At 38.2% G+C, this 27610-nt stretch overlaps 2 protein-coding genes across 13 annotated transcripts in view; one reads left to right on the top strand and one right to left on the bottom strand.

The window, feature by feature from the left end:
• Positions 1–1493: 1493 nt before the first annotated feature.
• Positions 1494–21423, top strand: SDCBP (syndecan binding protein; the record flags this gene model as incomplete). 5 transcript variants are annotated; one of them, XM_080693540.1, is made up of 8 exons in its annotated part: positions 1494–1526; positions 8694–8772; positions 10929–11038; positions 14995–15156; positions 17115–17290; positions 19337–19508; positions 20213–20304; positions 21369–21423. In XM_080693540.1, 8 exons carry the CDS (start codon positions 1494–1496, stop codon positions 21421–21423), a joined length of 879 nt encoding a protein of 292 aa, XP_080549666.1. The 5 variants fall into 5 exon arrangements, with proteins under 5 accessions (XP_080549666.1, XP_080549665.1, XP_080549664.1 ...); XM_080693539.1 differs by having other exon boundaries at positions 1494–1544; positions 14998–15156; XM_080693538.1 differs by having other exon boundaries at positions 1494–1544.
• Positions 21424–23744: 2321 nt separating this feature from the next.
• NSMAF (neutral sphingomyelinase activation associated factor) overlaps positions 23745–27610 on the bottom strand; it is a gene marked incomplete at both ends in the record, with an annotated part of 54040 nt that continues 50174 nt past the window's right edge. For 6 of the 8 annotated variants that reach the window (XM_080695013.1, XM_080695012.1, XM_080695011.1 and 3 more), the window contains 5 exons: positions 23745–23839; positions 25063–25172; positions 25300–25398; positions 25705–25859; positions 26869–26952. In XM_080695013.1, the coding sequence (XP_080551139.1) occupies positions 23745–23839; positions 25063–25172; positions 25300–25398; positions 25705–25859; positions 26869–26952 (543 nt within the window). Of the gene's footprint in view, positions 23840–25015; positions 25192–25294; positions 25399–25704; positions 25860–26868; positions 26953–27610 lie in introns of those variants that run through there. The other 2 variants (XM_080695010.1, XM_080695016.1) reach the window with 2 other exon arrangements.

Genomic DNA, 27610 nt, shown 5'->3' with positions numbered 1-27610 from the left:
TGTCCTTACAAGATAACAGCTGGAAAAAGCAATATTTAAAAGATTCAGTGACACTTTGGAGAGCAGGCAATAAAGAGTGAATTTGGAGAATAGAAAGTTGATAGCTGGCTGAAGAATTTATGTCAACTCTCTACCACTTTGGGACATACATACTATGTTGGGTTAAGCAGAAGTACCGAGTATTCATCTTACAATAGCAAAATAAAATTTAAAAAATAAAATAAAATAAATAATAAAATAAATAAAAAATAAAATATGTTTTAGTGTAATAGTTTTTTTTTTTTTTTTTTTTTTTGCGGGTCTGGGGATGGAACCCAGAGGCATTTGACCTCCGAGCTACACCCCCTGCTCTTTTTTTTTTTATTCTTTATTTTGAAACAGGGTCTCATTAAGTTGCAGAGGGCCTCACTAAGTAGCTGAGGCTGTCCAGGAACTGCCATCCTCTGGTCTCCGCCTCCCAAATGCTGGGATTACAAGCATGCGCCACCACACCCGGACTATTATTTATTCTTTATTTTGAAACAGGGTCTCACTGAGTTGTGGAGGGCCTCACTAAGTAGCTGAGGCTGGCTGCAAACCGTGATCCTCCGGTCTCAGCCTCCTGAATGCTGGGATTACAGGCGTGTGCCACCATGCCTGGCCTTAGTGTAATAGTTTTAATATTTTTTGTTTGTATATGGTGCTGGGGATTAAACTTGGACAGTCTACCTCTGAGGTACACTTTCAGCTTTGTTTCATTTTTTAAATTTTGAAACAGGGTCTTGCAAAGTTGCTGACAGCCTCACTAAGTTGCTGAGGCTAGTGTTGAACCTTCAGTCTTTCTGTCTCAGCTTCCCAAATACTGGAATTACAGAGATGCACCACCATGCCCAGCTAGAAGTTTTTAAATTATTGTAAAAAGCAATTCATAGTAACTAAAAAAAAAGAGCAACATAGGAGTGTTTATAATGAAAGGTAAAAGTTTCCCTTTTATTCCTCATTTCTTTACCATCTATCGAAGATAAAACTGTTGGATAAAAAAAGCATGTATATGTATATACATGCTTTTTTCTATATATATATATATGTGTGTGTAAATGTGTTTTTCCTAGTGTGCAGTGCCCAGGAGTGCACTGTATTAAAGGTAGTCTTCAAGTCCTGGTTTAGCAGAGCACTTGTGTAAAGTAGGAGTAAATAACAAAATATCTCTTTGATTTTCTAAACTTGTGAAATGGAGACATTTTGCCTGAAGGGAGTTTAGAATCTGTGATGGTATGGTTTAGTATAGTTTGGTCAGGGAGAGAAAGGTACTTTGATAACTAACTACCCTTAGATAACAGTTAGCAACTTATGGCATAAATGTTCTATTTTCCTCATGTGTTTTTGTAGTACAAATGTTTCTTACCATATTAAACAGTTGTACATATTTATATGTGTGTTGCAGGCTGTACATACTATGTAAATTTCTGTGACACTTGAATAATACATTTTTTTCTTTAGAAAAATTCTGCAAAATGTCTCTCTATCCATCTCTTGAAGATTTGAAGGTAGACAAAGTAATTCAGGTATGTTTAATTTGTTTTTAATATACTGTAACATACATTTTACTCATTTGTGAAGTAAAGCAAGCAACTTGCAGATGTATTTGTTTATTTTTATAATTCATAAACCTTTTGTTCAGTTCCGTTAATCATAGACTAACGTTTTATAGGAAAACTAGCAATTAATTTTCATTTCACTGTGAACTAATGGTTATGAGATATTATTTAAATTTTGACTTAAACTTTTCATTGATGGCTTCATTTATTACAAGGTTTATATTACACACAACAAATTTAAATCAATGAAGTGCAATCTAGCCTTTTATGTGCCTCTAGTTCTGTGTAAAATTGCTATATTTTTCTTTTGGATTTTTAGGTATGACCAATCATTGTAATAATTCTTTGCCTCATGTTTGAAGTTAAAAGCAGAAATAGTGGATATATGCTGCCTTTAAAAGCTCTGTTGTAAGAACATCGACGTGTAGGGATTTCTTCAGAAGTGAGCAGCAGAAATTCTACTTGCGCGTGCTCTCAGTGTCTGCGTCACACAGGCAGTCTTTCTAATTGCATTAAGAAGATGCATTAGCTTTGGAGGCAGATGCTTCTGTGTCTAAAGAAAATGTGGAGTGTGATTAATTCTTGCTATTTTGATTTTGTAATCTTTTTAACTGGAGAAAGATTTGAACCCATCTGTTACAGTTTGCTTTCCATCTGCTGTAAATTCAGAATCTCTTCAGCTATGGTTTAAATCAAACTCTTCTACTTCTTTATTTCCCACTTTATTTACTACTACTATTACTACTACTACTACTATGGATTGAGCCTAGGGGCATTCTACTTTGCAGCTATACCCTAGCATTTTTGTTTTATTTTTATTATATTTTAAAATTTTGAGATAGGGTCCCACTAGGTTGTGCTGAGTCTCAAAGCTGCAGTCCTCCTATCTCAGTCTCTCAGATACTGGGATTACAGGCATGCACCACCATGCCTGGTTCCCACATAATCTTTTTAATATGATAAATGTGAGAAAGTTCTTTTGAGTTGTGTACTATTTCAAAGTGCCTTATCCTAAAGTTATTTTTAAGGTACTGACCTAATTTACTCCAAAGTGACATTTATTTATTACTTTTTGATTAATGAGTAGAAAAGTGAAAAGTCTTAAGTGACATGTACAATAAAGCCTTTTAGGTAGAATACTGACTTTACTGGGGTGAAAGGAAGAATTGACTAGTAATATTGACATACCGGTGGCTGGGATTATGAACCTTGGAGCAGTGGGTGAGCACATTGCCACATGGAGGGTCATGAACAGTAATTTTTCATCCTAAATTCAAGGTTGATATTAAATGTGGTTGTAAAAGTTCTAAAATCTACAGATGGGCTGCCAAGGCTTTTTGATGCCTCCAGGTTTTAAGTGGCTTGTTCAGTAGTCTTAGATTTTTATTTACACAAAGTTCATCTGAATGAACTTTCAGAGCAAGTTTTTTTTTTTTTAATGAATGGGTAAAGCTTTTTCTTTTCATAAAAAGCTTCTATCAGAAATATTTAGCTTTCTAGAATAACCATTGAATCATTAATGTGACATGATCTGATAGGGCTTTGCAGACAGATTTGAAAGAATGACTAATCTTTGCTTTCACCTCTTTTTTGTTAGTTTTTTATGGAATTGAAGTTATGTTAATCATAGCTGGCTTTGAGTAAAGACTTTTGATTTAAAAAATAGAAGAAAAAGTGGTTGATATTAACAAATGTTGGGCTGAAAAATATGATTGCAATCTATACCAGGCTGACTCTCTTAAGGAGAAGCAGGCTACATGGCTATTTCCATTTGAGGACTTTTTATGTTCAGAGCAGAGGGCTAACTGCTAGGAGGTAGAACAGTGAGTTTGGGGGAGCACACATAGTCCTTGGAATCCTTGGATTTTTTTCTGTATTAAAAAATATTACTAATCTAATCATTAAAGTCTTGGACTCTATCTGTTCTTCATTTTTCTAAGATGGATGATACTTATATTGGTTTTTGTTCTTGAAATGCTCCTAGAAAGGTATAGGATTGCAGTATTCATTTTATCATCTATTGGCCTTTTACACCACAGCAAAACTAAGTTGCAGCAATACACTGAAAGTTTCTATTTTATAAACTATTTTATGATGGCCATTAGGCCATGGCATTCAGCTTCACATAATCCCTTAACCTCTGTCCACTTCAGATCTTAAGTTCCTCTCTCTGTATTAAAAAAAAAATTTAAGAAACAATTGTACAGAAAATTAGTGCTTTCAATTTCCTGCTGTATTGTATGGTGAGCAAAGTTTGATGGAAGTGGCTCCGTAAGTGTGGTTTCTTCGGGTGCTTTCTATAAATGACAGGAGCCACAGGCCCTGGAGTAACTGCTTATTCCTGAGGCACCCTCTTTTGTGTACTTTCTTCCTCCCTCCTCCCTCTATCTCTCTCTTCTTCCTCTCCCTCCTCCTCCTTTTTTTCTCCTTTTTTTTTTCTTTTAACAGCTTGGCATTTCAAAGCTACATTTATATTTAAGCTTTTATTCTTTTTTTCTACAAATTTCATGATTAAGTTTATATAACTGTAGAGAGCTTAGTATGTATATGTTCTTAAGTATTCCTTAGATAAGAATAGTAATGAATGAATGAAAAATAACAAGTATGAAAAGAGGCAGTGTTTTTTAAACTAATGTTCTACATTTTAGAACAATTTTAGGTTTACAATGAAATTGAGCAAGAAAACACAGTATGCCCTTTGTCCCCACACAAAAGCAAGCTTCCCTACTGGACATGTGCATTGGAGTGGTCCATTATTTTTTTTAAATTTATTTTTATTGGTGTATTGTAATCATATATCACATTGGAATACAAGACTTGAGAGGATATACAAGCACAAATCATCCAATTAGCCCTCATCCTGTCCCCATCCCATTCCCTCCCCCTCCCTCGATCCCATGCTTGTTTGGTGATTAACTTTGACACATTTGTTTATGTACCTCCTTTTAAAGAGGCTCCTTCCTCCCCTATTTCATACCCTCTGATTGGTCACCTTAGTTGCTTCACTATAGGGCCCTTTCTATAGCTCGACTTCTTCCTGTTGCCCCTTTCCTCCTAGTTATTGCTGATTAGGGGAAGCATCTGGTTTTTATTTTCTGCGCTATTTCTCTGTGCATGCTGCGTTGCAAGTACCAATCCCACGCTTGACGGTCCCAGTAGTGGCCTGGCTACCCAGTGGACTGATCCAGACCTCGCTGGCTCAAGCAGCGGCCTTGCCTCATGGGAGGCCCCGATTCTGGCCTCGCTGGCCCCCACACCGGCCTAACCCCTCGGCATGCTCTGATCTCAGCCTCTGAGGCCCCAGCATTGGCCTTGCCTCATGGCAGGCTCTGATCCCGGCCTCGCTGGCCCCAGCACCGGCATAACCCCTTGGCAAGCTCTGATCCCGGCCTCAGAGGCCTCAGTACTGGCCTTGCTTCACGGAAGGCTCCGATACTGGCCGCTGGCCCTGGCACTGGCCTAACCCCTTGGTAGGCTCTGATCCCGTCCTTGGAGGCCCCAATAGCGGCCTTGCCTCATGGATAGCTCCGATGCCGGCTGTTGGTCCTGGCTCCAGCCTAACCCCTCGGCAGGCTCTGATCTCAGCCTCGGAGGCCCCAGCACCGGCCTTGCCTCATGGCAGGCTTCGATCCCGGCCTCGCTGGCCCCAGCACCGGCCTTGCCTCACGGCAGGCTCCGATCTTGGCTGCTGGCCCCGGCATCGGCCTAACCCCTTGGCAGGCTCCGATCTGGCCTTGGAGGCCCCAGTAGTGGCCTTGCTGCACGGCTGGCTCCGATGCTGGCCATCAGCCCCAGTACCGGCCTAACCCCTTGGCAGGCTCCAATCCCGGCCTCAGAGGCCCCAGCACCGGCCTTGCCTCACGGCAGGTTCCAATCCCGGCCTCGCTGGCCCCATCACTGGCCTAACCCCTCGGCAGGCTCCAATCCCAGCTTTGCTGTGTCCGTCGCCGGCCTCACCTCTTGGCAGGCTCCAATCTGAGCACCCTCTTCGCCCAGCCATTTGTCCCACGTTCTCAAGGGTGCATGGTGGTAGCATTCTGCCTCTGGGGTTATTACTACAAATGTTCCAGGTGTAATGCATCAGATCTCTGCCTCCCCTGAGTACTGGCCACTGCCATTGCCACTGCCTCCACCATTTCAAATCTTTCCCAAGCTCTTTTTCCACTCTGAATGTTGTCCAGTGTTCCTAAGCATGCGCGATGGTAGCATTCGATGTTTAGTGTAATTTCTCCAAAAAATAAGGTTGGTAGGATCCGATTTCTGCTTCTCCTGAATACAAGTCTCCATCGCTATCGCGGAGACTGCTTCCAACACCGCCTTTCTCCTAGGTCTCCGCTAAACTCTCTCCTTACAGGTGATGTCCAAGATTCTTAAGTATGTAGAAAAGAAGCAGTCCTCCTTCGTGGGGAATTTTTCCAAAAGTTCCAGATCATTTGGATAAGTTTTGTCTGCCACAGTCTTCTTGACCCCTCTCGGATACTTTTCTTTTTTCTTTTTCTTTTTCTTTTTTTTTTTTTTAAAAAAAAATAAGAGAGGACAGTATGTGTGGTTTGAGGTGGTTGTGGGATCAGGCACTCAGTAGCATAGTGACCAGGGCCCGGTTTCCCCAGGGGTCCAGCGTGCTCCACAGGACTCCGCCTAGGGCCCAGAGTCCTGCAACCTGGGCCCCGGCTCTTCCAGGGGGTCCGGAATGCCCCACCTGACTCCTGCCCAGGGCCCAGGGCCTTGCAACCGCGCCCTGGTTTCTCCAGGGGTCTGGCGTGCTCTGTGCGATCCCGCACGGGGCCCAGAGTCCTGAGACCCAGGCCCCGGCTCTTCTGGAGTCTGGCGTGCCCCGCCTGACCCCCGCCCGGGACCCAGGGCCTTTGTGACCGGCCCCGGTTTCTCCAGGGGTCTGGTGTGCTCTGCGCGGTCCAGCCCGGGGCCTAGAGTCCTGCAACCCGGGCCCCTGCTCTTCCGGGCTCCAGCGTGCCCTGCCTGGGACCCGGGGCCTTGCAACTGGGTCCCTGTTTCTCCAGGGCTCTGGTGTCCTTTTTTTTTTTTTTTTAATTGAGAGTCTTGAGGATGGAACCCAAGGACATTCGACCTCCAAGCTATATCCCCTGCCCTATTTTTTATTCTTTATTTTGAAACAGGGTCTCAGTAAGTTACAGAAGGCCTCACTAAGTAGCTGAGGCTGTCCGCAAACCGAGATCCTCCAGTCTCAGCCTCCCTAATGCTGAGATTACAAGTATGCACCACCACGCCCAGCTGAGTGGTCCATTGTTAACAGTTAATGGATCTGCATGATGTGTCTTCACTTCCCTAGGCCCATGGTCTACGCTAGGGTTCACTGAGTGTGGTTTCTTCTGTGGGCTTTGAGAGATGTATAAACACATTTATATACCAGTAATTTACTGCCCTACTAAAGAGCCTGTGTTCTGCTGTTCAAACCTTTATCCCCACAACCACTGACAAGCACAGTCTTTTTACTCTGTAATTTTGCCTTTCTCAGAATATCATGTAGTTGGAATCAACAATTTATAGCCTTTCAGATTGGCTTTTTTCATATTGTATTACACACTGAAGTTCTGCCTATGTCTTTTCATGGCTTGAAAACTGATTTCTTCTTAACATTGAACAGTGGGTGTTTTATTTTTTTCCTTTCTGAGATGATTGAAGAAAAAAATCCTGAGTCAGATTATTGGCTTTATTGAGTTGATAATTAGTAAAAGAACTTTCAGAACTCACTTTGGATTTGTTCTTTGTTTTGGTGGTACTGGGGGTGGAACCTAGAGGATTTCTACCTCTGGGCTATACTCTCAAACCTATTGTATATTTTTTTTTATTTGGAAATAGGGTCTCACTAAGTTGCTGAGAGCCTCACTAAGTAGCTGAGGCTGGCTTAGAACCTGTACAATCCTCCTGTCTCAACTTCCCTAGAGCTGGGATTACAAGCGTGTGCCACCATGCCCCGCTTCACTTTGGATTTGTTGATTGCTACTTAAAATTACAAAGATTTTCATGCTGCATTTTGTTTCAGTTTAGAATGTTTAACAAATCATAAAACCAACTAGAAAGAATGGCTCAATGATATGTCTGAAAATTTACAATTCATTGAGTTGAATATATTCAAAGTAGGCTGCACTTATTTAAATGAGGGTTCCATCTCTTTTGGCACCTTTGAGAAAAGTATAAACTTTATTTCTCAGTTTGGCATTCAAGTTAGTAATAATTAATTAGTGATAATTAGAGATTGGCAATGTAACTTTTAAACTTGTTTTGTTTGTGAAAGCTAAAGTGTCCCAGGCTTATAGCCCTCAGAGGAGGGAGCAGCCTGAGCAGTAGGAGCACTGAGAACATAGTTTTGTCAAAGTGATTTTGGCAAATGTGTTTGAAACTTACAGATTATATTATAATCATTCTTTTATGTCTGTTTATGCTTTTGGCATAGTTTAACCCTCCAAGTGAATATAGAAAGTATTTCAGTTAGGACACATTAATATGGCAAAATAAAAATTAGCAACCTGAGTATGAATTTTTAGGTGTTTTTCTGATAAGTAACTTATGTGAATAAAGTTGAACTTTTTTTCTTATGCAAATAAAGTGTTTTGTTTGGACTAATTAGTAAAAGAATAATGAAAATTTAAAATATATTGCCATCTATTTCTGAATTCTTTTTGAAGACAGCAGTGTTAATTTAAGCAGTATTATTAAACACCAGCTATCACGAGTGGTTATCTACAGAATGGTCACTGTGGTGTCACACTTCTGTAAACCTCGCTTCTCCTAAGCTGAGGCAGGAGGATCACAAGTTCAAGGCCATTGTAACTTGCAAGAGGCCCCAGGATTAGTCTCCAGTTCTAGGCTGCAGCAGGTTAGGGTGAGGTGGGAGAGAACAGAAATGTAGAGTGATGCTTATTCAAATTTTTTGATAGTCCTAAGATATTTAGAACATGAAATATATTTTGACTTGCAAATTTCCTTTGAAAGTTTATTGCTATGAAGTGTTTGAAATAAAACAGTCTTGAATAAAGCTTCAGGTTTTAATTTCTTTTTGGAAATACTGGATTTAACTTGTAAATTAAGAATGTTAAGAATTTACTGCATGATGTTAAAATTTTCTTCTTTTTTCAGGCTCAAACTGCCTTTTCTGCAAACCCTGCCAATCCAGCGATTTTATCAGAAGCTTCTGCTCCCATTTCTCAAGATGGAAGTAGGTTTATACTTTTGAGTTTATTCTCTTAGGACAGAAATGCGTACTAAGCCTTCTCTTGATGAAATAGGAAACTTTATTACATGCTGCATAAAATTGGTGGTTAAAGTTCTAATAACAAGGAAAAATATATTTCAAAAAATCCTTTATTCAACTGTAAAAGATATATTTTTTGTCTTAAAGAAAACTGATTTTAGTCTGATCATAAGTCCTTATAATATGGTAGATTCATTTATGAAAAAAAAAATCTTATATGGAACTACAGTTTTCTATACTGTTGCTCTTGAACTTCCTGAATCCCTTTTCTTTCTTTCCCAGGGGAGCTTCTAAAGTTTACAGCCACCTCTTTGGGATTCTTCTCATGTCTTAGAGTCTCATTTAAATCTCCTCATCCTGTCTTTACTCCCATTTCCTTAACGTTTCAGAGGGATTCAGGACAGAGCTTCTAAATAATGTGACTTAAGATACAAAATAAATATTAAATACATTTTTGTGACCTGTTACCTTGTTTTATAGCTATTTATAACATTGTTCCTTTTAGAGAATCCATTTTAAGTCACCAATAGATTTGTAAAAAAGAACTTTCGTAAATAGTATACAATTACTAAAGTTAAAAACTTTTGATCTTTAAAATAATGTTTCTAGGATTTCATTGGAATGTAGTTAACATTCTTTAAATGATATAGCACTAAACGAATTTTCAAGCTTTCAATTTTTTTGATTGTTTCTATTTGAGAAGAATCTTTCCATAGCCATGTTTATTGAATGAGTTATAATAGCTCGCTTGACAAAAGATATTTTGGCTAGTTTTTGTGTGTGTGTATTTGATAATAGGGTGGAACTCGGGGACCTTCTACCTCCAGGCTATCCTCCCAGACCTATTTTTATATTTTAGTTTGAAACAGGGTTTTATTAAGTTGCTGAGAGCCTCACTAAGCTACTGAGGCTGGCTTTGGACCTGCAATTCTCCTGTCTCCGCCTCCCAAGTGCTGGAATTACAAGCATGTGCAACTACACCTGTCTCTCTCTATTCCCCCCTCTCCAGTACTGGGGATTAAACCCAGGGGCAATCTAACTTCGAGCTACACCCCCAGCCCTATTTTTTATTTTTTATTTTTGAAACCGGGTCTTACTAAGTTGCTGAGACTGGCCTGGAATATGTGATCTCCTATCTCAGCCTCCCCAGGTTCTGGGATTATAAGCGTGTGCCACCATACCTGGTGTTGGTCAGTTACTCTGAATTGGAGAAATCAGTGGTATTCTTAAAAATTCCTAAATAGGTTCATGTTAAGATACAGAAAGGGAAGATAATTTATTTGGAAAAAACTATTGCTACTTTTGAGTAGTTGGCCCTCTGTATCTTGTGGCATCTGTATGCACAAGTTCAAACAACCACAGACTGAAATTTAAATTTCAAAAAAAATTGTGTCTTTACTGCTCATGTACCAAATGCTTCCTTGTCATCATTTCCTAAGCATAATATAACTATTTAGCCGGGCGTAGTGGTGCACGCTTGTAATCCCTGCACTTGGGAGGCGGAGACAGGAGGATCAAGCAGGTTTGAAGCCAGCTGGGCTGGCGTAAGAGACCCTGTTTCCAAATAAAAATACAAAGATAGGTCTGAGAGTGTAGCCCGGATGTAGAAGGGTTTCCAGGAACCCCAGTATCACACACACACACACACACACACACACACACACACACACACACACTATATATATATATATATGTATATATATATGTATATGTAATAACTATAACTATATAGCACTTGCATTTTATTAACTATAAGTAATCCAGTGGTTATTTAAAGTATACAAGAAGATGCGAATAGGTTATATGCAAATACTACACTATTTTAAATTGACTTAAACATCTGCACATTTTGCTATCTGTCCTTGGGCACATAGGGACAACTGTTTTGGAACTCTAAGATTGTTTCAGTTCAGATGTATCCATATTTTATGGCTTTTACCTTAAAGATGTTCTATTTTTTCCATTTCTAATTATTACGTAGATGGGGAAGTGCTCTTCCAAATTTCTATTTTGAATTCATCCTAGATTCTGTAACATAATTGTTGGTTTTTAACAATAATTTTCATTTTGAGTATTCTTCTAGTGCCTCCTTCATTCATGTGCTCATTTATTTATATTAGGTCTCTATCCTAAACTGTATCCGGAGCTTTCTCAGTACATGGGCCTGAGTTTAAATGAAGAAGAAATACATGCGAATATGGCCATGGTCCCAGGATCACCAAGTCAGGGGGTAAGTATTGTAAGACCCCCGCTGAGGGGAGACCCTCAATCAGCCTCGGGATAAGCGACGGCAAGAACACACGAGAGACTTTATATTCCTTGATGCAATGAGCAAAAGGTAAAGATTTATTAAGGAGCCAGTGCACTGGGGCCGACTCGTATAGGAGTTCGGCCCCGAGCAACTGAAAGTGTGGATATTTATAGGGAAAAGACCACCAGTTAGGGGGGGTTGGGCCAAGTTACATGCGTTTTCAAAATATTACAGAATCATTTGAAAAAGTACATTCTGTAGTCAAGTGTTAGGTAAGATACCAGGTGTAGTCAGCAGGTTCCCGGCACAGGGCGCGCTGACCCGGTCAGTATAGATAAGATGCTAGGTACGTTCCTGGAACAGGGTGGGCTTATTGCATGTTTCTCATTCTTAAGCTATGCTTCTTAAGCTGCAAGCTGCAGTAATATATACTTTTCTTTTTAACTATTAGCTGGCTGTTTTAACTATTAGCTGGCTGCTAGGGCTTGTGATTTTTCTTCTAAATGGGGCCTTTCAGTATAGTGTAATTAAGTTTTAGTTATACAGTCATACTTTATACATAGATATAAGCTTTCCTTTGTGTAACTAACGCACATATTTGTAGCTTTAGAATTGACCTCTCTTCTCAGATTTCAGACTTGCTTCTGGACAGACTTTCTTGCATTGTCTATTCCCTCTGTGCTCTCACCACCATGGGACTCAATAGGACTTTAGGGTTTAGTTGCCTTTTACCAGCTCCATCTGCATATAGTCAGTTTCGAAGACTATTGGAGTTTGTCTCTCATATTTGTATTCATTTTATCATTCTAGTCCTACTGTAACCATACAGTAAGTAGGCCTTCTTTACTTCTAGACTATTACAGTAACCTGTTCCATTTTCTGTAATAACTTATTTCAAACTTGTTGTGTTCCAGCTAGATTAATCATTTTGAGGTATAGATCTGTCACATTTCTTCTTTGCTTATAAGTTCATAACATTCCTCTGAAATACAAAGCTTAGACATACCTGATTAAAATCATTGCTATAAGACCATAGTACTTTCTAACACTTAGCTTTAATTAATAGCAAAGTTTGTCATGACAGAATCCATGTCTGTCTTGTTGCCACAACCCCAGTGCTTATTAAAATAAATATCTGGTGTTTATTTACCAAATATTTATTGAAAACTTGCTTGTGTAGTTAGGGTCTAGCCGGGAAAATAAATCATAGCAAATATTTCAACAGAGACAATTTAAGAAATAAGATAAAGATGGTGCGTTATAAAAGCAAAACTGGAACACAGGTGCAATTGCAGAAAGTTAGCTGGTGTTTCTAGGACTCTGGGTACCGTGGTGAAGAGATGGGAGAGGGTAGAACCTTGAAGCTTAGGCAGAGTCATAGAGCTGGGACTCAGACCTTGGTGGAGAGGACGTGAAGCTGGTCGTGTGTCAGCAAAAGCTGGAGACTGGAAGCCAGCTGCCACTGGCTGGGCTCTGCAGTACTGACAAGGAAGAGTGCTTGTTCCTCAGTTCTTTCTTCAGGCCTCATCATAGAAGCTGACAGGTCAAGTAGAAGGTAGATTTGGGGCTGATGGTAGCTTAATACTTACTATCACTTACTTTTTTTTGCTCTGTATATTCTCATACTTCTAGAAATATTTCAACTTCAAATAATAGTTTTATACTTTTTCCTTAAAAGATGCAGTTCTCTTATAAAAGAGAACTTGGTTACAAACCAAGATTTAGCAAACACTATTTTAAAGTTTTTTAAAGTGTTTTAGGCCTTAATCACTAATTATCTCTATCGTGTATTATTGTTGTTCATAACTTTTTTGTATGTGTGTACCGGGGGTGGAACTCAAGGGCATTCTACCTCTAAGCTATACCCCTGGCCATAGTTTTTATTCTTTTAAAACAGGGTCTCACTGGGTTACAAAGGGCCTAAGTAGTAACTGAGGCTGTCCACGAACCCCGATCCTTCTGTCTCAGCTTCCCAAATGCTAGGATTACAAATGTGCACCACCACGCCTTGCTTGTTCAGTTTTTAAAAGCATCAAAGACACTCTTAACTAGGGAATATATAAAATCAAGCCAAGTACCCCTGATGAAACTCTTAAATGACTGTTACCCTTTCTCTACTTGTTATCATGGCTTTCTCTGAGCAGTGGTCATGGTATTTATTACTGTATGATATTACTCTTAAACTATTCATAGTCCCAGTTTAAATATCTTAAAGACAAAGTATAAAGTTAACCAGTACAAATATAAGGAGGTATGAAGAAACAAAAAGGATTCATTGCTCTGTTTACAGTGCACTTACAAATAAGAGCAGAGGAGACAGTCCTAGCTGTTATGATTATTTTAGTAATTGGTTATTAGGCTGTAGGTAGTATTTATGATTTCCTTTGTTTGCTAAACATATTCTTTGTTCCTTTGCCCTTGGCCTTCAGCTGCACCCCCCCCCCCACACACACACACAAACACTCACCATAGCTAGTGGGTGACCTAAACCTTTACTTTTGAAGTTTCTTACTCCTGGACTCCCTGGTGCCTTTTTTATTTTATCTTTATTATGTTTTAATTTATAGGAGGTTTCCAGAAATAATTTTTCCTGTAGTGTATTTTTCTTCTCTTTGTGTTCCATCTGGTTCTTAACCACCCCCAGCTTTGCTAGGATATAAATGACAAAATTGTGTATATTCAACAGGATATACTGATAAATGTGTATATACTGACTTGATCATCATGATGAAACACACTTGAAATCTGCTCTGATTGCAAATTTCAAGTATGTGATACAATATTATTCTAATATTATTATCTGTGGTTCCCATGCTGTAACTTAGATCCCCAGAATTTACTTGTTTTATAACTGAAAGTTTCTGCACATTGACCAACATTTTCCCACTTCTCTCCCTGCCCATCCCTTGTCCCTGAGGACTCCTTTCTGTTTCTGTGAGTTTGACTTCTTTTTTAGATTCCACATATAAATGAGATCAGATGGTTTTTGTCTTTCTGTGTCTAGCTTATTTCACATATTATACCATTTGAAATAAGCAAGGCTCAGGCTTAAATCAATAGATAATGTAAGTATTTTTAGTACCTATTTGAATATATCTAAATAGCTTATAGAATAATAATTAATGTTAGAATGATTTGAACTTTAATTCCTTTAATTGTAATGATACATCAGTTTCATCCATGTTGTTTGAATGGCAAGATTTCTTTTTAGAGTAGTCTGGTTTGTGAATTCAGTTTGTTAATTCACAGATGGTTATTAAAAGGGGTAAAAAATAATATTTGACTGCCTTGCATGTGCTAGGATCCATATGGCAATTACCCTTATTTTAATCCCTCACAATAACACTGTGAGTTAAGAATGTTGCTCCCTTTACAAAAACTGAGAAGGTAAGTAGGTCATAAAGATTACACCACAAATAAGAACCTTGTGGAAAAATGCTAATCTTCAAACTATAATATTGCTTTAAGTTCAAGGAAAATATATTTGAGAAGACAAATCAAAGTAGAGTCGCTTAATGATGGATACATTCTGAGAAATGATTTAAGTGGTTTCATCCTTGTACAAACATCATAGAATGTACTTAACACAAACTAAGATGGCTGTGACATCACTAGGGAGTTCTTACAAGACCACTGTAATATAAGTGGTCTGTCATTGAGTGAAGTGTTATGCAGTGAATTACCCATGAAACAAATGCCAGTGATTTTGAAAAGGCCCAAAACAGTAAGTCATTGACTCTACTGAAATGGGAAATAAGAGTTAAGTTACCCAAGGAATTAGTAAATAAAAAACACTATTTTTGCAGTAATTGGATTTTATCTGAAGGAAATTAACTGTATATTAATTTTGGAAAACAATCCATGTTCCAGTTAATTATTTTATAAACTTTCAAGGAGAATGTTTCTAAATATTGACACATGCATGTTTATGTCAGCAGTTGGTAGCAAGATCTTCCAGTATGAACTACATGGTGGCTCCTGTAACTGGTAATGATGTTGGAATTCGTAGAGCAGAAATTAAGCAGGGGATTCGTGAAGTCATTTTATGTAAGGATCAAGATGGAAAAATTGGGCTCAGGCTTAAATCAATAGATAATGTAAGTATTTTTAGTACCTATTTGAATATATTTAAAAAGCTTGTAGAATGTTAGAATTATTTGAATTATAAATCCTTTAATTGTAATGCTACATCAGTAATTGAGAATATTATAAATATGCTAACTCGTTTGTTCACTTGGAGATGCCCTATTTTGAAGAGACAGAATTGGAACTTCCAAGCACATTACTTCGACTTTTTTGAGTATCTAATTGAAATACAGTTTACTGATTGACTGACATACATTATAAATGTGTGTGTATATGTGTATACACACACATATATAGCAATATAATTATATATGTGTATATATATGTGTGTGTATGTATATATATGTATATATCTGTTCTATGACATATAGAACAGAATAGAAATCAGGCACTGAAATAGTGAAGTGTATATGAAAGTTAAACTGACCTATGAGAATCAAAGTGTATACATTTTTAAACAAATGATTATTAACATCTTTGAAATTCAAATTTAAGAGGTCATTGTCATTTTCTGAGCAAGTTTTTTTTCTAATTAGGGCAACTATTTCTTGCTGGGGCAGTATGCTGATGTTGGGATTCTTTGATCTGGAGGACTGAGGACATCTATGTCTGTACATTATAACTTATTCACAACACCTCATTATGCTTGGTTGGGAATCCCTGACATCCCTGCATTTATTTATTTATTTATTTATTTATTTATTTATTTATTTATTTAGGTACTAGGGGTAGAACCCAGGGACATTCTACCTCCGAGCTATACCCTCAACCCTATTTTTTTTTTTTTTTTTTTTTTTTTTTGCGGGTCTGGGGATGAGATGGAACCCAGGGGCATTAGACTTCTGAGCTACACCTTCTGCCCCATTTTTTATTCTTTAATTTTTGAAACAGGGTCTCACTAAGTTGCAGAGGGCCTAAGTAGCTGAGGCTGTCTGCAAACCAGTCTCAGTCTCCCGAATACTGGGATTACAACTGTGTGCCACCACGCCTGACTCTGGGCCCTATTTTTTATTCTTTATTTTGAAACAGAGTCTCACTGAGTTGCAAAGGGCCTCACTTAAGTAGCCGAGGCTGTCCTCGAACTGTGATCCTATCTCAGCCTCCCAAATGCTGAGAGTCCAAGCATGTGCCACGACCCCTGGCTCCCTTCCTCTTTAGTGAAGAGTGTACTGCTGCCCCTTCCACCAGGATCTCCTTTCTGTTGTCTTTTCCTAGGGCCCTTTGCCCTGTTGTAGTTTCCCTTGCAATGGATTTATCCTCTGTGTGGTGTGGCCAAAGCACATCAGTCTGTTTCATGAGGTGCCACCTACTTCTCATCACCTTACATATAATAGACCCATGGCAGAAATCACATCTGACCCAGCCTAAGATTGTAGAAAGGTCTAGCCTTGTCAATGTGTTTGTATCTCCCCAGGTTTACTTTCTTTTATATTTGTTAATATTAGGTTCACCATCTGATTGAAAGTTTACATAAGAACACCCATGTGGGTTTAGTTCTAGTTAATGGTATTTGAGTTTTCTGCTATTTATTTCATAGTGAATTCCTTGTAAGAGCTCATTTAACATGCTTACTATTTTAGGTTGTTAAACCCTACTCTTACTTGATTATGCATAATTACACAAATGAGTAAAGGAGCCTTTCAGTCCAAAAAGCATAATTATTTATTACCTTCTTTTTTTTCTCTCCAAACTGTAAAATGAATCACTAAACTTCTAATACTTGACTTGCTGTCCCCCAAAACAATGATCACATGCTAATATCTGTTTGGTGTTCTGTGAGACTCCGAACAGCTCATTTTGATTTAATCTGTCCTTCATTCTCCTTAGTGTTTTTACTCCCAGTGGCTGATTGAGATTAGTTGGGTAGGTTGTGATTTAGGGGAGAAATTACACTGAGATCTTAATATTTTGCCATAGTTATTGCCTTATGACCGTATCATACAGTGGAAATTATTTTCTTATTATCCAGGGTGTATTTGTTCAGCTGGTTCAGGCCAATTCTCCAGCATCACTGGTTGGTCTGCGATTTGGGGACCAAGTACTCCAGATCAATGGAGAAAACTGTGCAGGCTGGAGCTCTGACAAGTCACACAAGGTGCTCAAACAGGCTTTTGGAGAGAAGATTACTATGACCATCCGAGACAGGTAAGCTGTTAGAAGAGTTCAAGTGGAAGTTCAAAATAAGGTTTCCATTTTCTTGGCCTTTAGGATTCTGTGACTAGAGTGTTTTGTTGCAGAAAACAATCAGATGTTATTAATGAGCCTTAGGGTCTTGCATTTGTGTGGTGTAGATTATTCTTTCATAGTTTTTTAAGAAGCATTCTGATTTTGCTTATACACCCTATTTCAGAGTTCCGAGAGCTCTGTCTTTCAAGCAGGTACTGTTCTGTCTTTATCTCTAGAAAGTAGGAAAGGTAAATTGTTGAAGTAACTAAGGAGCAGCATTGCATGTCTGGCCTCACTTTCTAACTTACTGTTTAAATACCCAACTTCGGTTATTCACACACAGTGCCAGGGTCTCTCTTTGTCAGGGCCGGAGCCCACCGCGAATGCTGAGAAGTCTGAGATTGGAAAACCAAATCTGGCCTTTTGGGTGGTTATAAAGCCCTGGTTTTTGAGAGGTTAAAATGTTTGCAGCAGTTAGTTCATTTATAACTTTTAAACATCTAACGCAAGAAGTATATAAGAGGTTTTCATTTCCTTCCTTTCCCTTTTGATTTTATCTATTCATTTTTGTGTGTATATGTGTGTGGTACTGGGGATTGAATCCCCCAGTAGCATTCTACCTCTGAGCCACACCCAGCACTATTCTATTTTGAAACAGGGTTTTGTAAATTACTGTGCACTTACCTGCAGTCCTCCTGTCTCAGCCTCCTAAGTACAGGGATTATAAGCATGTGCTGCTGCTCCTGGCTCTTACATTTATTTATTTTTGCTTATCCTCATTAGTGTTAAGGAGGGATCTAAATTGCACAGCTATAGTAAGCTATTGATTTTTTTTTTCCAGTAAAACTTTTATTTTCTCTTTGTTTCCAATTACTCATTTATTTGAAAAATTTCATAGAAAAATGTTATTGTTATGTTATATTTAAGCAGAGATTCAGAGAGGAGGTTAGACTAACAGAAAGATATGGCTGTTTTGAATTTTTTTCTTCTGAAAGAATCCAGGGGCATTCTTTTTCCAAGCTATACCTATTTTATTTTATTTTACTTTTTTTTTAAAGTAGTCTCGCTGTTTGGCTGAGGCTGTCCTCAAACTTGTAATCCTCCTGTCTCAGCCCCCCAAAGTACATAGGAGTGTGCCAGCGTGCCTGGCTATTCAGAATTATATATATATATATATATATTTTTTTTTTTTGGTGGTACTGGGGTTCCTGGAAGCCCTTCTCCCTCCGGGATACACTCCCAGACCTTTCTTAAAAATTTATTTGGAAACAGGGTTTCTTAAGCCAGCGAGGCTGACTACGAACCTGTGCGATCCTCCTGTCTCCACCTCCCAAGCGCAGGGATTACAAGTGTGCGTCACCATGCCCGGTCAGAATTTTATAATTTTAAGCACAAGTTAATCATAAAACATGGTAGCAGAGTTGTAGAGAAGTGAACAAATGTAACTGGTGTGACAGCTTCTAAAAGCAGATGGTTGGCTGTCTTTATAAGACAGCTGTGCTGTCTTTTTCAAATGGGGATTGATGAACTGAAGTCTTAGTGTGTCTGCAGTTTTTCTTTAAAAATAGCAAAAAAAAGGAAAGGAAAAAAATGGCCTATTTTATAAATATAAAAGTTATAAGTAAGTTCTAAGAGCACTTAGGCTCCAGAAAATACTGAAAGTTAATAAAAATAAAAATTTTACTTCTGTGATTCATCTCAAAATCTATCACATTGTTAATGGAAAGAATGATGAATTTTAAAGGAAAAAGCTTATCAATAAGCTTCATCAAGCATTCACTTGTCTGTAATATTAATCAAGGTTTCCTTTTTCAGATAAGTTAAAGTCACAAAGAAATTTAAAACAATATTTTACAAAAAGATTTTCTGTGTATGTGTAGTAGCAGAGCCATAATCAGTTATTGGAAATACTGAACATTACTATAATCAAGATTCAATATGACAATTTGTGGTTTATGAAATCCATTGAAATGTTCACCTCTTTAGAATTAAAATCTTCATTGAATTTCTCCATCACGTCAACAGGCCTTTTGAGCGGACAATCACCATGCATAAGGATAGTACTGGACACGTTGGTTTTATCTTTAAAAGTGGGAAGATAACATCCATTGTCAAAGATAGCTCTGCGGCCAGGAATGGCCTCCTCACTGAGCACAACATCTGTGAAGTCAATGGGCAGAATGTCATTGGGTTGAAGGTGAGGAGCAGGCTTTTTCCCTGGTTCTGCTCTAGTTTCATTTTAGAAAATATCTTTTCCTTTGGCCACTTAGCACAACACTTTAGTGGTGCTGTTTTGATTACTGGTGCCCAAAATATCAAAACTTGAGGGGAGATGGTCCTCTGGCTCTGTCCCCATGCTACCTGTGTCTTTGAATCAATCATGGGATTTCACATGGATGTTATCTGGAATTATCTTTCCTTTATGGAGCTGGACTGAATGATCCTTGAAGTTCCTTGAGCTAGAATTCTGTGGAGATATGGGTAGTGAAAAATTTGATGACATTCCACATTAATGGTTGTCCAATATTTTTCAGTCCAGGAATGCAGGAATTGATATTTTAGTTGCAGTAATAGCTTTTTTCCCCTCTACAAATCATCTATCTTAAGGTATTAAAAGTTTTAATTAGACTTTATTTCATAAACTTTAGGATACACAGTTAGCTGATAGGATATGTATATCAGGAAAATTATTCTCTTGTAAAGAATGAAAAGATTTATCTTGTCCAGTTTAATCAACTCAGTTTAGTGATTTTATTATTGCTGTAAAATTGTGTTCTGTAGGACTATAGTTGGTAAGAAAAGCTATTTAAAAATTAGAAATACCAAAGCAGAATGTATACATTGTTTTTCTTTACCAAGAAAAGCTTCATGAAATTAATTTTCATTATGTATTTTCTTCAGGACTCTCAGATTGCAGATATACTGTCAACATCCGGAACTGTAGTTACCATTACAATCATGCCTGCATTTATCTTTGAACATATTATAAAACGGTAATTACAGGATTCTTCAACTTTATGCGTATGACCACATGACTTAATATAATCATTTCATTTGGAATTTCCAAACCTTTGGATCTTTTACCTAAGGAATGTTACTGTTTATATAGAAATTTGAAATATTTATATGTGTTTTTATAGAAATTTGAAATATTTAAATCAGAGGAACTGGTTGGTAAGGATGACCCCAACACTTTCCAAAAATGAAATAAAATTCACTGTATCTTTTATAAATTTTGATAGTGCTTAGTAAACAAAGTGTGTCCAAGCATTGGTGGCTTGCTTTCAATTTGCAGTGTAAATGACTGCAGGGGCATTCTGCTCAGTTCCTCCATCATGGTGGATCGTGATGGCAAACTCTTGCATATAGGCTATTAAGACTAATAATTTCAGCTGAGTGTAGAGCACGTACTTATTAAGTCCTGCTGCTTGGGAGGCTAAGCCAGGAATTTCCTTTTAGGGTAGAAGTGTAGAAAACTGAGTGAAGAGAATTGAAAAGGCTGCTGAGAGTTACTTTATCTAGAACTTTTCAGATTCTACCTTCTCTCATAGCTGTTTTTACCAAGCCAACTTGGAATCCTTTATAACTTCTGTCACACATGTGGAAATGAGGTTTCAAAAATTCACAAACATGGTTTTTGTAATGAAATTCTTGTTTATGTTGGCTTCTGAGTAATTGAATGCAGCTGCCTACTCTTAGGAGAGTTACTGTCAAGACTAATTGTTCTATAGAGTTCTCTCTTTTTAAATCACTATAGGTCCCTCCCCCATTTCTTCTCCAGTTCACCTTATTTTTTTAAAATCAGCAGTCTTAATATATAAGTATTCATTTGAATGCTTCTTAACTTGTTTAGCCAAGATACAGAGAGCATTTCACATTGAGTATTTGCCAGTAGCTAGATTATCAGACTTTTAGATTTGAGCTCATGAAGACCTTTCTCCTCTCCCTCCATCTAATTGATGCCAATTGATGCTGAATTGAAATTGGAGTTTGCTTAGATTAACATAGGATTTTTAAAACAAAGCCTTAGTACGTAATGGAAGTGACTTTCTTGTAGGATGGCGCCAAGCATTATGAAAAGCCTGATGGATCACACCATTCCGGAGGTTTAAAGTCGCCGCACAACGTACACACAGCTGAACTACTCCAGTTACCTTCCTTGGCACCTTCTGCATTGTGCACTTGAGGCTTTCCCAGTGCCAGGGAGCATATGCTGCATGAGGACCTTTATTCCTTCCATCATGACTGGGAAACTTCCTGTTGCATCTGATAACCTTCTTCAGACTTAAAGATAGTTGTAGCCTTATCCTGGTTTTACATGTGTGAAACTTTCAAAAGATGTACTAACTTTCCTAGAATAGTTTCTCTACTGGAAACCTGATGCTTTTATAAGCCATTGTGATTAGGATGACTGATACAGGCTTAGCTTTGTGTGAGAACCAGTCACCTCTCTCCTACGTAATGCATAGTGCTGTTTATACTACTGTAGTTGTATGGTATATTTGCATTTCTAACATGTTACCATAGTACATTTAGGATGACTGCCTTTGATAGCTTTTATTTTTTAAGTTCTATGTGCGTATGTATGATACCAATTAAGTAACACTGGTTTCATTCCATATAAGCATCTTTCAGTGTATGTAGGTTGCAGGAGACTATGATTGTCACTAAATTTTAACTACCTTCACTTAACACGCTGGAACTGTCGCCTTAACTATGTGAAGCATCTAGAATAAAAGCCAAAATGTAATCATTGCTGCCTTTTTAAAGCTCAGAACATATTCTATTAAATTGAAATGTACACTAGCCCATAATAGCTAATTGTACTTACTGAGCTGTAGTGTAGCTGCCTAGTTATATTTGAGATTTTTTAGTCTTTGCATAATGGAAACTTCTTTCTTCTAAAATTTGCCAGTATCACTTTCTGAAAAACAAATTGCTATATATTTAATGTAAAAATTCTTACTCTAAGAGGAATAACTGTGGACTCCCTTTTTTTCATTTGTAGATTAAGTGGCATACTACTTAGTTTTGGTATTTAAATCTTGACATTATGTAACCTAGCTACTTCAGGATAATCTTTAAATGCTTTGCTAGTAATTTGTTCTATTCTCTGACTCTTTCCTGAAAACAAAATGGCATTGACACTTTATCCTGATTCTGTTTCTTCTTTTTGTTTTATGCCTATCCTATTTTAATTAAACATATATAAATAAAGTTAAATTGTAGTCTGTTATTGCACTACTTGGGAACTTAGCCATCAAACTTCCTTGTGGCCTTGAAGATGGACATGTGAAACTCCACCAGCTGTGGAAGACAGAGCTCTCCCCTAACACCTGACATGTGGGGCCTGAGAACTGTGCTCAGAGTCACAGACAGACTGAGGGTCCAGGTTTGCTGCTAGCCAGGAGACCTGACTGCCAGCTCCAAGGAACTGGTTCTGGGTGCCCCAGACCACACAGCAGGAGCGCAGCGAGGTTCCTGATCCTCTCAGCAACACCGGATACCATGTCATACCTAATGGTACTTTAAACTGACTAAAAACTCTTATTACCTTAGCATAATTCAGGATTTTTCTCTTTATCCCATGCCTACAATATATAATGTTCTTAGAGAGTACAGGCAATTTTAAATTACTTACATATACACACTGTTCATAGTTTGAGCATGGAAGATAATCAGGTCTGTTGTATAGTTTTGCATTTTCATCATCTGCCTGGCTATTGGACTTGGATCTGAAGGTGGTTTCAAAGGCAAAGAAGGATCAATACTTGTGATTCTTAAAAGCTACTAGTCTTTGTAATAGATTATTTAAATAAGAAAATGAAAACAGCTCTATTACAGAAAAATATTTTTAATGTAGAAAAGATGAGCATTTAATAGCTTAATGAAAAACCATTCCTATACACAGTAAACTTAACTGTTTATAAGAACTGCTGATCCTTCCCCAAGTTCTTAGAAGCTGGGTTCAGCATTACAGAAAAGAACCACTCCATGAAAACACACATTCCTAAGACCCAGTGGCAGCAATATTTGTAGGTTTGGAAGACAAAGCAGAATGACTCAAAAGTAGCAGAGGATAATTGCACATTTTCAAGGGGCATTCTAAACTTTTCCATTACCTTCTGATGTTTCCCTGTCCCAGTTTTTATGTCTTAGCTTCTCTCTGCCACTCCATCCAGTCTTGTAACCATCATCACAGTGGGATGACCATCTGCCTTACAAATGTAATGTTTTCTCCCTAACACTGCCTTAGAGGATGACAACTAATGGCTTTCAATGAAATCATGATTTAGAAAGTTTAAAACCACACATTTTCTATGTAGTTCAAACTTCTAATGACTAACCATTGCACATTCACCAGTTCATTTAAAAGTTTGGTTTAGAAACATTAAGTAGAATTCCACTTAATATTCAAGAGAGGAAAAGGCACTTAATACTGCACTTTCCAGAACAGAAGTTGTCTGTCTTCCCCTCCAGTGATGACGCTGCTACACTGCTCATTCATCCACATGCACGTCACAGCACCTGAGAGGAAGACATGTTTTGGTTATGTGGGAAGCTGATCAGGAAGCAGCCAAAGGCACGCTCACTGTAAAACTTACTCTTGCTCTTCATTTACAGAAAAGTGAGATGAGTTCCCCTTTGTCTTTCTATAATACAGTCCTTAAATAACTACTTAGTATATAGAGCTTGGGAAGAATAACAAACCTTTGAAATGTAAATCTAAAGCTAAAACAGCTGGGAATTATAGATAAGAGAATGCAAATAATGTGTTTTAGCAAAATGGTATAGTAAAGCCCGGAGACAAATGGGAGGGGAAAGGTGGCCAATTGTCCAAGTTTGCTGATTTCCTTCCTCTTCATTGGAAGGGGGAAAATGCTATTAAAGCTATTAGACTGAGGGAAAATTTGGTATAGATATGTCATTTTTAAGGTAAAAATTTAAGAAGAAATAACCATATCCACCTGTGATACAAGGAAAGGGAGGGTGGGAAGTTACTCCTCACTGCAAAGAGTCAACAGGGGCAAAGGTGGCTACTAGAAGAAACCAAGTCTTCCAGATGACCAGGATGAAAGCATACAAGTGTACACAAATACAATTAGCCTCAGGACACAGCACAGTGAAAAATGGGAGCACAACAGTTTTATACTTTACATGTTATACGTGTTATACTTTACATTTTATCTACATATACTTAAGAGGACATGTGTGGGGGTGAAGTTCCCTCAGGAGGCCTGGGATACGGGAGGCAGTGTGACAGCAGTAGGAAGAAGCATTAGTGTTTTCATTATTTTTTTCTTTTTAACCATATATCATCTTTAAAACCAGTTATGTGATTTTTACTATGGAAGCTGATGTTAGGACCTCCTTTCTACAGTCAAATATCTGCCATCATACCAGCCTCAGCTACTTAGTGAGGCTCTCAGCAACTTAGTGAGACCCTGTTTCCAAATAAAATATAAAATAGGTCTGGGAGTATAGCCCAGAGGTAAAAAGCCCCTGGGTTCCATCTCCAGTACCACCAAAAAAAAAAAAAAGAAAGAAAAAAAAAATCTGCTAGCATAAATCTAAATCCCAGTCACCTAAGAAACATCACTCACCAACTATGACACTTGAGAGTTGAGGGCAATGTTCACAGCATTAAGAACACATTGGGTGTTTTCTGCATGAGAGAAAGTGTTCCCCAACAGAAAAGGCAGTCTTGAGTATCAGGAACAAAGACTAAGACAACTGTGGCAACTGCTTACCTGTATGGCCCCGTATTCTCTCACTAATTTTTGCTCCAAGGAGGTCCCAAACGAGCAGCTCACCAGACTGACTCCCAGATAAAACGTTATTTCCATCCCAGATAAAGCACCTGCAAGAATCATTTAGACCTAATCACTTCACCACGAAGGAAGGGTATGTTATCCTGGCCATACAGCCCAACTGACATGCTCATGCTTGTGTCTGTGAATGTCTTCACTAATACCCAGGAACTGTACCTCTGGGGCTTATCTGACGTCATGGAGGAGATGAGCATTCCAGTCTGCACATCAATTACATTCAGACATCCATCTGCTCCTGTGCTGAGGACATGGCGACTATCTGCAACCCAAGATGAGACACAGGTACAGAGGACAGCTTTAAACCACACTGTTCATTTTTCTTGAGCTCCTTGTACTTAAACAGTGACTATACTGTTCTTGATATGTATCCATCCGTTTCTAAAACACTGGGATGAGATGACCCTTGGGTATGAGTTCACTTACATCTTAATTAAATTATTAAATTATTATATTAAATTTTCTAAAGAGCTGAGGAGTTAAGGACACTATTATCCAACCCTTTTATACTAATTACCAATGCCACAGGTATACCTGTTATCATCTGTATTAAAAGGATGATACCTGCCTGGGCTAAAAGCAGTATCACACACAGTTCCTGAATGGCATGGAATCTGGTGCAATAAGGTGGCCGTAGTGAGGTCCCAAATATTCACTGTGCCTTCTTTGGTGCCTGAAACCAGCAATGTGCTTGCAGCATTTAAACTGATTGTATCTACCTAAGGAAGAAAACACAGTGATTAATACTCCACTTAGAAATTGCAGTCATTAGCCAGGCGTGGTGGCGCACGCTTGTAATCCCAGCATTCAGGAGGCTGAGACGGGAGGATTGCAGTTCGCAAACAGCTTCAGCTACTTAGTGAGGCCCTCTGCAACTCAGTGAGACCCAGTTTCAAAATAAAGAATAAGAAATTGGGCAGGGGGTGTAGCTTGAAGGTCAAATGCCTCCGGGTTCCAGCCCCAGACCCGCAAAAAAAAAAAAAAAAAAAAAAAAAGAAATTGCAGTCATTAGCTGTTTCTTAGGCTAATGCAAATATATGGTTGTATGATACAGATTCAAATATTGTGCAGTAGGCTGGCATAGGTAGCAAATACAAATGTTTTCAACAGCACCTGTTGAATGATTTATTTATAATGAAGTAAAATTCTTCAGATGCTGGTAAATACATGTAGAAATTAAAATGAAAATGAAGTGCTGTTAGGGGTAACGGTAACTCTTTTTCCAAACATCCTAGAAGTGATAGTCTCAGAAAGATGATTCCATGAATAAAAAAATAACACTGAGGGGCCAGACTGCCTGCAGCAGGGCCAATCCATGACTGTTCAAAGGATCTGTAGAGACCATTTCTTCACGTATTATATTTGAGCCAGACTAAGTTCTCTTTTGATTCTATGCCATCAATGCACACAGCCCGGTCACTGTCCCCAACTGTGAGATGTGTATCTAACGAACAGATGGTCCCTTCTGCCTTCCAGGTCAGAGAATTTTAGCATCAGAAACTGACATTTTGGAATCCTTGCTGGATAAAACAAATTCTCAAGGCAATGTGTAAAGCAGCAAATTGAAGGGAAAAAAACAAAACAAAGAAGGTAGATTCAGAGATCTAGTCAACTCAAAAGAATTGAGAGTTCCTCTTAATCTCCAATAAGCAAAATAAAGCAAAAGAACTCACATTCACGAGTGAACGAAAGAAGGCCCCCGCCCTGCCCTCAGCTTCTGGCACTCACACTGACATCATGCTCCAGTTCAGCCAGCAAGTCAAACTGGTGTTTTTTGGTGCCTGGCATCTCTGCAGGAACACCGGACCACACCTAAAATGGAACATATTTCAGAAGGTATTTTCAAACTTATAAAATTATTTCCAACACCTTTAGGAAAAACTGATCAAGTTCTAATAACAAACTTGTCAATAAAGTTAAGCTGATAGCAGTCCAGCCCCTTCTCCCCAGTGCCTGCATTTCCCTCACCAGCATGTGCTTGATACAGGTGTCTTTATCTGTTTCCAACACCTGTTGCTTTGTGTGATTTAAATATTTTGTGTATGAAGGAAATAGGAGCACTGAAGCATATGGTATCAATTATATGTTTTGAGAAGACATAAAAAGGGAGTCACCAAAAAGGGGGAAATTAGATATAGGCAAGTAAATATTTAAAATGGAGAAAAAAGGGTGTAGTCATTTCAAGTCACCCCTCCATGCCAGTCTGGTATGGAGCTGTATTTCTATTTTCTGTATTTCTATCTTTCTAATAAACTTCTTTAAAAATTCAAAAAAAAATAAAATGGAGAAAAATTCCTGAAAAACTCCTGAAGGAATTAGTTTTAAGTTTCTTGCTTTGTGGTTTACATGAGAATGTTATGTAAGATTCCAAAGAAAAGGCCTTGCAGAGTCCCAGATCAAAAGAATTTTGTTAAATGAATATGTATTTGTATGTTTTTGGTTGAAATAAAATGTATCTTTTAATCTTTCC

Source organism: Muscardinus avellanarius, assembly GCF_963383645.1.
Source record: "Muscardinus avellanarius genome assembly, chromosome: 4".
Classification (NCBI taxonomy): Eukaryota; Metazoa; Chordata; class Mammalia; order Rodentia; family Gliridae; genus Muscardinus; species Muscardinus avellanarius.
Note: the sequence above shows the minus strand (reverse complement) of the source record. Positions and strands in the feature narration are given on the sequence as shown.